Source organism: Montipora foliosa, chromosome 3 (assembly GCF_036669935.1).
Source record: "Montipora foliosa isolate CH-2021 chromosome 3, ASM3666993v2, whole genome shotgun sequence".
NCBI lineage: Eukaryota > Metazoa > Cnidaria > Anthozoa > Scleractinia > Acroporidae > Montipora > Montipora foliosa.
In genome coordinates, this window is record NC_090871.1 from 35038393 (window position 1) to 35050892 (window position 12500).

A 12500-nucleotide genomic window follows, 5' to 3' on the forward strand; every position below is an offset into this window, starting at 1 on the left:
TGTTTCTTTTCATGTCAGAATTATGGTTTATGAACCTGACTTTAAATGCATTGGAAGTCGAACCAACATACTGCACTTTGCATTTGTTGCAGGAGGCTAAGTAAATAATTCCAGTCGAATTGCACCCAAGGTTTTGTTTGATTTGATACGACCGGCCAGTTGCAAAACTTGAAAATTCACCAGCTTCTAACAAATAATTACAACAGAGATCACATCTTTTGTTGCATTTAGAGCATTCGCAATTTTCGGCCTCGTCATGGTTTCGACTTCTTTTGAATTTGGAGGGTGCAAGAATGTCCTTCAAATTCTTTGTTCTACGGTATGCTGGAATGACGGATTTGGCCGGAAAAATTTACCTTACTACTTGGTTGGATTCGAGCAAGTGAAAATGTTTTTTAACGATCAACGAAATATTAGGTAGCCTCGGATTGTAATCGACCACTAAGGGAAAGGTTTTTTTCTTAGTTTTTGTTTTTGGCTTGAGAACATCTGATCTTTCCAATTGCATGGCCTTCTCAAACTGTTTGTCCACCAGATTCCCATTGTAATTTTGTTGTTTGAGGTAGCTTTTGTATTCACTACAGCGCTTCACAAAAGAGGCGTTGGTGGAACAGTTACGCCTAATTCTAAGGGCTACTCCATAAGGGATAGCTTTCTTACAATGATCTGGGTGTGAGCTATTGTGGGGCAAATACAAATGACTATCAGTGGGCTTGGAATAAATATCTGTTGAAATAAAGCCATCTTGTAAAAGGAGAGTAAGGTCCAAAACATTGAGGCTGCTTTCAGAATAAACCAATTCAAATTTGATGGTATGATATAGTGAATTAATATAGTTGGTAAATTCAAGGAGTTTCTCAACACCCTGTGTCCATAGATCAAAAATATCATCCCTATATCTCAACCAAAGCATTGGCTTAATTGTGCCCTCGAATTTCGCTTTGTGATCAATTACGCCCATAGCTAAGTCTGCATAAGAGCACGCATTCTTGGGCCCCATCGCGGTTCCGTGCTGTTGAACATAGTTATTGTTATCAAATTGGCAATTGTTGGATTTCAAACAAATTTCCACAGCCTCTAAAATGCATTCTGTAGATGGTATTTTGACAGATCTTGCATCTAATGCATTTTTAACTGCCGTAACCCCCAATTCGTTGTCAATATTGGGAAACATTGCAACAACATCCCATGAAACTAACAAAGTACCGGTTGGAAAAGGCCCTAATTGATTGATTTCGTCAATCTTATTGATAAGATGCGTAGTATCTTTGATAAAAGAGAGGCAAACTTTCTGCTAAAGGTTTCAAATAATATTCAGTTAAGGCAGATAACTTTTCAATCGCTGTTCCGCAACAAGAAGTAATAAGGCGGAGCGGGTTACCGACTTTGTGAGTTTTGACTTTACCAAAAGCTGTTCCAGGTCTCGGCCGAGTGTTGGTAACCCAATCAGCGATTTCATCTGTTATTTGACCTTCCCTGCGCCACTTGCTACTCCAATCTTTAACTAATTTTAATTGCTTTTGTGTAGGATCTAAGGACAATCTCAGTAAAGAGGAACGTCATGCAATGAAAAATTTGAAAATAGATGACAGGGTTATTAGGATTCAAGATAAAGGCTCTCGTTTTGTTTTATTAGACCAAAAAGAATACGCAGAAAAAATGTCTAGTCAATTAGATAACACGTTGCACTATGCTAAGCTGCCAGAAGAGCATTATGAAGATTATTGTGTAAGGGAAACGAAATGATATATCTCTTTTATCTCAGACACTTACTTTGTGGAGTTCAAGACTGGTTCGATTGACTGGAACCAAGATCTAATCATGGACCATAATAACGTTTTTATCGACACTTCAAATAGAGTTGTCGAGACCGTAAGTAAAATGTCTCTTTTCTTGTTTTCTTCAATGAATTCGCTCTAATTTACAATACATATACAAACTGTCTGTCTACCAGTCCAAAGATTAATGCCCAAGGTTTTCATAATGGGAAAATAGATTCTGTAAAAAAAAAAAAAGCAATTTTAGCCATGATCCATTTTCTTAACAGTGATGTCCACCAGATCCAACAACCGCTTCAGCATGAGTAGCATCATTAAATGAACCTCCAAAATTATTTTCCAACACTTTCCGAAAAATATTGATGCCTTACGGACACTCACCATAAAATCAATTTTCCCCAAACACCCCTTTTCACTAAAAACACTTGTAGGCCTCATTATTAATGCAAAATTTAAAAGTAAACAAAAACAATCTAAAAGGGGTTTCAGCTCTCCTAGGATTTGAAATTATAGGCGTACCGCAAACGCGCTGTCCCAAACCTTGGGACAGCGATGCGGAAATATTTTGAGAATCTTAGACATTTTAAGCAGGGCCCTTTTTTTACGTCACTAACAAAAGGCACAAGGAAGGCTGATTTTCACTGCTTTAAACTGCCTCTGATATATATCGTCTGCACTATGCGCAAGTCAACTTTCATCATTATGTTTTCCAATTAGCAAAATAGAGCTCTAGAAATCAAATATGCCATTCCTACCGTAAAAATAAACGGTCAGTCGTTTCTTACCACAGGCCGAATTCAGTAGTAGAAACAATACTAAAAACATGAGTTCAATTTGAAAAACGACTTACCCCAGCTTGTTTTTTCATCCCGGAAAGGTGGAAGAATCGTCATCTTTGAGGAGTTGACTTTAATTTAAATGCCTTCAAATGATTGTGAATGAATTATGCATGTTTTCCTTACACATAAGCCTGACAAAATGTAAATCAAGACCAGGCAAAACGTATGTTGTTTTCAAATAAATTTTGTACTTTTTTTAATTAGTTACTGGAGAAAAAAATGATGAACTTAGCGATTTAGCGACTAAAGAAGGAAAACATATAAGAAGTGAAGTAAAGTCTCTATTTTATGAGGGTCGCACGTATATTAATAACCATAAGCTGCTTATCTTGTGGTCCTCAATCAGACTAGACCGCAACGCCTGGAACTCTTGTGGCCTGTTTGATCAGTAGTAGTGTGTGGGAGTTTAAGAATGGCTGCCTGTACGAATCGAGAATCGTCCCTCAACGACCATTTTGGCAGATAGGTCATATTTTGCCCAAAGATACCCTTTTGTGAACTATTTTCAAAAATCATATTTACAAGTTCCAGCGCTTCTTATTTTTTAGAAATTTGCGAAAATTTGAAACCGCGGTTAAAGTACGGTTTTCTGTTTTTTTTGACAAATTGTTCAAAATTTGCTGCGAGAACAAAGCAACGGTGAAGTCTTAAAATGAATTCAATTGGCACCAAACGTAACGCAAAATAAGAACAACCATTCTTATTTAGTTCTACTTTGATACTTTTTACGGGAAAGTTAAAATTGTGATTTTCTAAGCTCATCCTCAAAGGCCGCATAACATGGCGGTGGCTTTTACTTCAGGTAGAGGAGGACAGAGGGCGTCATCAGAAAAGAATGCAAATGCGAGAAATTTACTCACAAATAATTAATACATGGAAGTTTGGCAGTGTGGAAGTGTGGAAGCTTGGCAGTGTGGAAGTGTGGAAGTTTAGCAGTGTGGAAGTTTGGTAGTGTGGAAGTGTGGAAGTTTGGCAGTGTGCGTTAGGGTTTGTGTTCGGGTTAGGGTCACTACCACACTGCCAAACTTCGACGCTTCCACACTGCCAAACTTCCACATTGCCAGACTTCCACACTGCCGGACTACAAAGGCGGTCTACTAACATACAAAATTATTCAAAAGTACAAAACTATGAAGTAGCTTGTGTTTAATTATGCCACAAAACTAAGTCCATTTTGATGACGCGTTATGTGCTCTTCTACCCGAAGTAAAAGCCATAGACTTTTTTTGCAGATACGGCGGCTATTTTGATTTATATTGTTTCAAAAGACATTATGGGATGCTCAGGGGGCAAATTAATATGTATTTGCCCCCTGGGCATCCCATAATAGCTATGGCCGCCGTATCTGCAAAAAGGTCTATGTCGGAGGAAAATGGGTGATATTTAACGCGATAAAAATGTACCTGGTACCTCATTCTTAAACTTTTTTACTTCATATTCTTGAAATATTGCTATTATTCACTTTCCGTGTAAAGTTTTATGCTCGAACTCGGAACGCTTCCCTTTGAAAATATCAGAAATGTTTGTAACCTGAGCGAGCTAAATAACGCGAAATTTGAACGCAAACTGATGCTAATTATTAATGTAGAATCGTCGAAGTGAGTTAGTCGAAGTTATCCTTCAGAAGTATGAAAAGTGACTAAAAATCGTATTTGAGGGCAAAGATCCGCAAGTGAACTATATATTACTCAGTTCAAACACATTTTAATTGATACCGGTTTTTGAAAGTGACTTTTCTATGATATTAAATATGATCAGTTTCCTGTGAAAAGAGATCGTGATTCCTACGACAAGTTAATATTTTAGGTGCAAGAAATGTATTCCATTGCAATGCGAAAGGTATCGATAATTATTTTTGTAATCGTTTACATTTCTTTTTTTTTTTTCTTTCGTTTTGAACAAACGCAGTGTCAGTTTGACTGAAATGTATGCACAACTTGGCAGACGGTTTCATTTCAAGAGCACACTTTTAAAAGGTAGTAGTAGAGCAAAAATATGACAGAATTTCAAAGAATTTCAAACCTAATCAGTATACATACCGGTATTCCAAAAAAATGTAAAAGACGTAAATGATACCAATTGAGATAAAAGGTTACTATCGAAAGAAAGCTACTTAAAAGCAGTACGTACTTAGACTTGCACTTCAGTGAGCTACGCAAAGTGAGTCAATAATGTTATCCGTTTCATTGTGGACTCATTTTCTGGAGGCATGCATATGGGGTGACCCTATTCGACCGACTGGCGGTTTGAAGAAATGGAATGGTGGAATTGCGGAATACACGGAATATTCTAAAGTACGGAATATATGGAATATTCTAAAACACGGAAAATATGGGTATTTTGAAACACGGAGTATAGGGAAGACTGTAAAACACGGAATATGTGGAATATTCTAAAACGCGGGATGAGACGAAAGTCTTTTAAGAAAGAATATAAATATTACCTTTTTGGCCCGTGAGTAGCCTGGGTAGGATAACATAACTTCAGATGATAATTTTACATTTCCTTGCGACAAAAGATGTAAAATGTGTTACAAAGAAGAGGTAGCCCCTGGCTGATATGTTTTTGTGTCTCTTGGACTGTGCTGAAAATTTGCACCCGCACATTTTCACATTCAGAGAAGAAAAAATGGAAGAAGACAATGGTAAGTGTCTAAATTGTCTTAAAAACATAATGTACGACATGTTATCGTTTCTTTTGCAGTCTGATTTGTTAATTCAGTGCCTTTTTAAAGGTCTTTGTTACAAAACCTAATTTGTTCATACATGATTTCCCTAGCAGATGTTGTTATGATCACATGCGGACCATTTTCCGTCGGTGTTGTTGTTATCGATCTGCAGTGTTTTTATGGTGAGAATCTCACTGGTTTGGCGTCAGTTACCGCGTGAACAAGACGAGGTCACTGGCCGGCGGGTCGGTGTTTCCTGCCTTGTCAATTTTCTTGACTCTCCAACTGGCGGTCGAGAAAAAGATCTCGCAAAATGACACCTAAAACAGCTCAGAACAACCAAAAAATACACTTTGGACACTTTGTTTGATCTTTCATTGAAATATTTGATTTCAAACTTTATTTCCGAGCGACCAAATCGCAACCGCCGTAATGTATTTATCCTTGTACAGATCATAAAAAAAAAATTCAGGGGTTTCAATGTGATTGATTCCTCCGTTAAGAGTGAGATGCTAATTGATCTTCGTCAGAGCAGGTATTGTACCTTATGCAGTTCGCCAGATATATTTGAATTTGATGTTAACGTAAAGTTACACTACCATTTATTGTTGTTAATTAATAACAAATGTGGGTGTTTGGGAAAAGGCTTCCACATTTCATTTTGTAGCCTGTGCCAAGCGTCAGGTTAGTTAGAGATCAGCGCGAAAAGGGCAACTTGGCGTATGATGAGATGAGGCTGACTTCTCTCCTATGCTATTTTCTCTCGCCGGTTTTCGAGCTACTCACGAGATCTCGAAAGCCTGGAACAGGCTAAATTCAAGATTGCATATGGATTGCCCGAGAAAAAAGATTGGGGATGTTTGTCTGGCTTGGAGACGTAAATGGCAGAATTTGTTATCAGTGCTGTTGGCTATTGTAATTAAAGTTTGAAGCTTTGGACATTCACGAAAATCACATATGATATTCAAAATTTAATCAACATGGTCAACATTTCGATGGCTTTGCTGGCGTCAACATATGAAATTAGTAGAAAATGTTATTAGGGCGCAGGGCCAATATAAGGTAGCGTTTAAGGTGAAGACATTAGCAAAGCTGCTCCACACCGTCATAAAAACCAACATCCACCCACAATTCCTCTATTCGCTCTGACAAAGGGCTAACGCTCAAAAGGTCAGCTTTCCAAATCGTTTACGGTGGTAATTCGACCCTTATCAATACGTTTGATAAAACAGAATTTTGCAGGATGTCTCACTCTCCCACCGACGCAGCAACACAGTTACTTTAGAAACTCGAAATTTGTGATTTACATCCGTTTGTCTCAGCCCTTGGCTCCGCGTGGAGGAACCTGCCCTGCCCGCATGACAGCTCTCCAACCGGAGACCTGTTATGTTGGTAGCCCCATCCTGGTGTTATCATTCACAACCGTTCAACACAAAGGTTGGTCTCGTCCTTTGTCTTGCGTGGGGAGAGGTCCTTACCATCAGTAAGATACCACCCGTCAGTAAAATTGACGAACCATCGTGTGCATACTATGTGACACGACATATTACATCTATTTGCAGATTATGTCTCTTGAGGAAACAGACATTAGTTAAACTGCACAAAGCAGTGCTGCATTAACTCGAAAAAGTTTGATGGCAGATGCATTGCGGTCACATGTCAAAAGCTACAGAAAAATGAAACTCAACGATTTCCTTGGGAGCTGTGGCCTGTTGGCAATCAGTGAAGTAGATATTGATTTATTGTCCGCTTCAGAGCGTACCAAGAGACGATATATTGCTGAATCTCATGAACTTGTAGTGGCTGTTCTCAAAAGGTTCGTCGAGTCATTCCACAGACTTGTGGGACGCTTTGATAACCTCAGACAAGATGCGCAAAGTCTTTGACCACCCCAAGCTCGAATTTGATGAGAAGAAATCTTCGGACGAAAGTAATGAGAAGTATATCAAAGCTCTAGATCTTGCGGAGACATACGACAATGCATCCAGCAGAAATATCAAAAGACAAGTACTTTTTATCATAGCAAACCTGACCACCTTGAAGAAATCCCTAAATTTATGCCAGGTTTAACGAAATATATGTTCTGTGAAGCACGAAAGCACGGATTGACGTGTGGACGTGGGGTTCCTGTGGTGCAAAAGGCTGGAGTACTCACTAGAGTTGACATCAATCAGTTAGATCATTATCTAGATAGATCATATCTGGTCCCTATATAGTCCCTGTTCTTGAAGTTATCTTCTGGAGAGGTAATTCACACCCCAAACGTTATTAGAGTTTCAATGAAGGAGAGAATTATCGACACAGTATTGCTAAAAGTGTGAAGCAACTCCACTCAGCAAGAGTACTCTTTGCCGTGTCCTGTCTGCTTGCAGTGCATCAATAAGAACCCTCCAAGGGCTCGACTACTTTATTTCAGATGGAGGTAAGGCCCTCGACGATTTGCTGAAGTTGGTGGACCAGCTAATCGAGTCTGAATGCGTAAGAAAATTGAGTTGTAGAGCCACAGGGTCGCGAAAAAATTAGCCTACTGTAAATAACAGAAATTCTTTTCCGGTAAGTGATTTTCGTGTGTACAACAAAATCCCACTCAACGTGCAACTCATATTTATAAATGCTCGTTATTGGTTGGTAATGCTCAATTGCGGATGTCGTGTGGAGGCAGATCCAGGCCCTTTGTAAGGTGGGGGCCTCAAGCTTTTTCCTGAAAATAGCCTAAAATGGCTTGGTGGTGGGAACACTCCTGTAGACCCGACACTGTCATGTTTCACAGCTTTATCCGTCCTCTTTCATGTGTCCGCGGAATCAATGTCAGAATTAACTTGTAGTGAACGCAGAGGCGATTGTTATCTTTTAGAATGTGAGTTATCGTGTACAGCACGCATGATCGCTTCTGGTGCGCTGTTAACAAACAACTAAATGGCAAACTTCGCATAGAAAACTGTAAGCACTTTCCATATTTCGCATCTTTGGGTTAATGTAACACGAACGAAAGGAATACATCTGTAAATTTCTAACAGGCATAGCGTATATGCTCCAGTACCGTATCACGGGTAAGATCTTGTCAAAAAAAGTAATAATGTGAAAGATACATGTGACGTATATACTCTAAAAAAATTGTGCTATCTGATATCCAGGCGGTAATTTTAAATAGTCACTTTGAATCCGAAAACGATAAAGACGATGCCCTTCACCTGCTCCAAGAAGCCCTGACAGCTAAAGATAGCTGGAAAGCTCATCAACTGCGAGTTGTGAACCAGGATAAAGCACGTAGTGATGTAATCGACTGCCTGAGTGAACAAACGTCTTGCTCATCCAAGACTGGGGAATGACATTTCTCTCCCGGCTCTACCGTGAGTCTCAAGGTGAATGCTTTGGGAAAAGAGGCATTTCCTGTCCTATTACAGTCGCTTTAAAAAAGAGAAGTGGTGAGATTGAGAGGCAAGCATTCATCGACATAGTTGAACGTTGTACCAAGAACAGTGCCTCTGTGACGATGGAACATGTTCTCACAATATTAAAGAGGGAGAACCCAGAAATAGAAAACGCATTTTCCGTCAAGATAACACTGGACGTTATCATTCTGCATGCCAATATTGTTCTCGCTTGTAAGAACATTGAACTGGGATTTCCATTCGTCGCATGGACTTTTCTGACCCACAAGGAATCATGTGCGATCTTACGTAAACGAAAGTCATGATGTAGTTACCAATGAGCAGTTCCAGGAGGCACTGCTCTCGCATAGAGGAGTTCTTGGCGCTGGAATTGCTTTGCTGCCTGATCCCGTTTGCCACAAACTTAACGTCAATTGGCCAGGCGCATTAGTAAAGTAAACAATTTTTGAGTTCACCCGTGAGGGGGTGAAGTCTGGAAAGCATACCAAGTTGGTGAAGGAAAACTACTCCCGTGGTCTAAATTCGAAGGTAAAAATCGCAATCAATCAGATATGTTACAAGTAGTTACATTGCTTCTAATTAATTTCCGCTTTAACTTTTTCTTTTTATAGTCGTCGAGGTAAAGATTTCGTAACTTTTAATTACATGGATCAGAGCGTGAGATTGGTGTACTGACATGAAAAGTCACTAATCTTCAGGCCAGCTCCCTTCATGTGCACAAGTTACCTTCCGTTCTAGATCTATCACGATGTTGGAAAGAATAAATTCGTGTAGTGATTGGAAAGTAATCACAAATGGTGCATACAGGTTATATCGAAGTAAACATCCCACCGATAAGCCGGTTGGATAAAGCCAATTTTGACAGATTTTCTCTTTACGTTTAAGGTATCGATGTTCTATCACAGTTGTAACGGATGTCATGTTTCCCGATGGTGGATTCCACCCAGTGAAGCCAAGAAAGGCAACTGAGAAGAGACTGCAAGAGTGGAAAAACCACCAGCATCGCAGTTGCAGAGGATCACGGAAGCGATAACGATGACAAAAACGAGCAATCAGTTGCTGAAGTTGAAAACGGAAGGTAAAAATTATTTGCCTACCCAAACGGAGTTTGCATCAAAATGTATCAAGTGAACGCTATGGCTCAATGGTTAACCACACGCCTTACGGTCAATGTGTGTTTCAGTTTGGGAGAGAGTCCCTTATGGATACTGTGCGTGCGAAGGTCATGTACTGCAGAAAGCTCCTAGGTTAAAACAATGCCCTCAAGGCAACTAGGGAAACCGCGGCAAAGTCTTCAGTACCATCGACACACAATGTACTGGATGAGAGGTGGGCGTTGAGATCAACCAAAACTTCCAAACCTTTCAGTGAGGCGTTTCCTCAAGGAAAAGTACACAATCGGTGAGACGCAGGGGAGAAAACTTGACCCTATGACTTTAGCTCGACAAATGAAAGTGTCCAAGGGCAGTGGTGAGCAGCGACAGTTTACCCCTGAAGAACTAATGACTGCCAACCAGATTCAAGGCTTTTTTTCCCGCCGAGCACAATCTAAGAATCAAACAGTGGTTGAAGGTGCAAGACGTTTTCGTGGCAGCTGAAGTTGAAGATGCCGTGGCAAATGAAGTGCTAAACCAAATGCAACCCATTCATCCAGTCACCTTTGACGGCTAGAATCTTTGTGATCTTGTGGCTACAGGAAGGTTGTGTAAGCTTACAGTACCCGTTGTACGAGGCATTTGCTGCCACTTTGAACTAGAGATCAGATCAAAATCACAGCAACTGCCACGCCGAAAAGAAGCGTATGTGGAGATATTGGACACGCTACTTACCAGCTGACCATTTCAATTGTGTCGCATACCTCGCTTAGTTTATCGCCAACCGTCAGTTCTTCCAGTAAGATTATGCTATGCTTGAAATTGCAACGACGGTCTTCCGACTCCTAGCGTACTACCTTTAAGAATCCACATCATCATCATCTCTCTGAACGAGCTATGTGCTACATAGGTTTTCATTGTATCAATGTTTATTCAATACATTGTTTCAGTGTGTAAGGGTCGAAAAGCACCCTTAACGCTAGAGTGCAGTTTCAAAATTTTGTTCAGAACCCATGCAGGTTTCATCATCGCACAGCTTAAAACACTATCAATTAGTGGGGGCTCCCAAGGGCAACAACAATACACTAACAAGAAACGGACCATGTTGCCTTTGGGGACCGTCATGTATTTTCTAATGAGTAGTTATTTGATGTCGACACTTATTCCCGACCTTGATACAAAATATTTCTAAATAGCGCTAGCCGTGCACTTTGCAAGTGGTCGCACAATAGGCATCCCAAGCTCCCGTCACTTCAGACAGCCGTTGAGAATTTAAACGCGTTATAAGACATTGTATGGGAAATAAAATACCGTCGATAATAAAGCCTAAAAAATGCTCAATTTAACGTTCATTCAATACAATGGATAAAACTGACTCACCTCTGGTGTATTCTTGTGCCTTTTGGAGCTTATTTTACCGTTTCGGGAAGTTCGTGTTTTCAAATACGAAGTCAAGGCTGCACACTAAGATTCCGACCTTTGTCAGCTCAGAGGCGGTTTGCGACTCCATCCCAGCCGCGATTTTTTCACGCAAAGCTAAAGCCATATCATTTGCGAACCTCCGTGAATGTTTCGTCGTCAAAAATTCTCACGCACTTGGCTGGAAATGAGCATTTTCTGCTTCGATTCCACGATAGCTGCTGAATTTAATAGCTGCTGATAACCGAAAAGGACACGGAGCTTGAGTCCGAGGTCAAATTAACTCCACCCGATGAGGTACAGTCATTTCATGTACAACACGTACCCTATCCCCACAGCGGCTTCTCGAACAGCCCCATGGTTATGGGCGACCAATGACATAGCAAGGCGTCGCGACGGGACATCATCAAACAAAACAAACAGCAAAATTTGAATATTCTGTGGGGTTTTCTTCGAGCAACAAAACATGTTATCAAAGGCGAAGAGATCGCTCGAAAATCAACATGATTCCTCTTCGAAACGCCGCAAACGTCCGAGCTATGCCCCACATTGGAAATAGTGGTAAGTTGACTGCGCTACTGTACAATGTACGGAAAGCTATTATAAACACATTAAAGGACTTTGGCATTGCGCGTTGGGAAATGCTTATTCCAAATATTTTTCTCATTGACTTCTATCCAATTGCGATTACTCAGAGGATAGCCTTACCTTTACAAACGACATAATCAAGCATAGTCAGACAGAGAAGTAAAATCGAGAGTGGTCAAACTCGTTGCCGACTAAAACAGTTGGCAGTATCGTAACGGAAATTTAAGGTGCAAAAGTTAAGCTTGTAAAACGGGGCCCACGGAATGGTCGTCAAAGTGCGTATTTAAATTTAAAGAGGGTAACATCAAGCTTCACAAATGCAGTAAAAGTAGAAGAGATTGCTCTACAGCTGGATGATGTGTCATTGCCCCAAGGGTGGACGGGAGAAGCTGATAGTGCATACCGTTTCTCCTTCTTTCGAAGAGAAAAAAAAGAAAGAATTTAGAGGTGAGCGTTTGAGCTCGGAAATGCTGGTGGAACTACCCCATAATCCCTCCTCGAGGCCGATTTACAAGATCAGATCCCATGGTTCTGTGGTTGATTTGGGTTCAGTACTAAGAATTGACGAGACGAAAGGTGCACCACTAGCAGAAGAAATCTCAGTGATCCTGCAATACTTGAACAGCGTCCCCATCTGCCTTAGATTTATTCTTGAAGAAGATCAATCCATTACCAGCCTTTCCCATTACACAGTTGGTCAACTAACCGTCCTTTCAAACCCA

At 40.4% G+C, this 12500-nt stretch overlaps 1 protein-coding gene across 1 annotated transcript in view; it reads left to right on the forward strand.

Annotated features, from left to right (window-relative positions):
• LOC137995658 (uncharacterized) overlaps positions 1-12500 on the forward strand; it is a 57543-nt gene that overhangs the window by 31129 nt on the left and 13914 nt on the right. The window contains exon 3 of the mRNA XM_068841181.1: positions 1766-1872. Within this exon, the coding sequence (XP_068697282.1) occupies positions 1766-1872 (107 nt within the window). The remainder of the gene's footprint in view (positions 1-1765; positions 1873-12500) is intronic.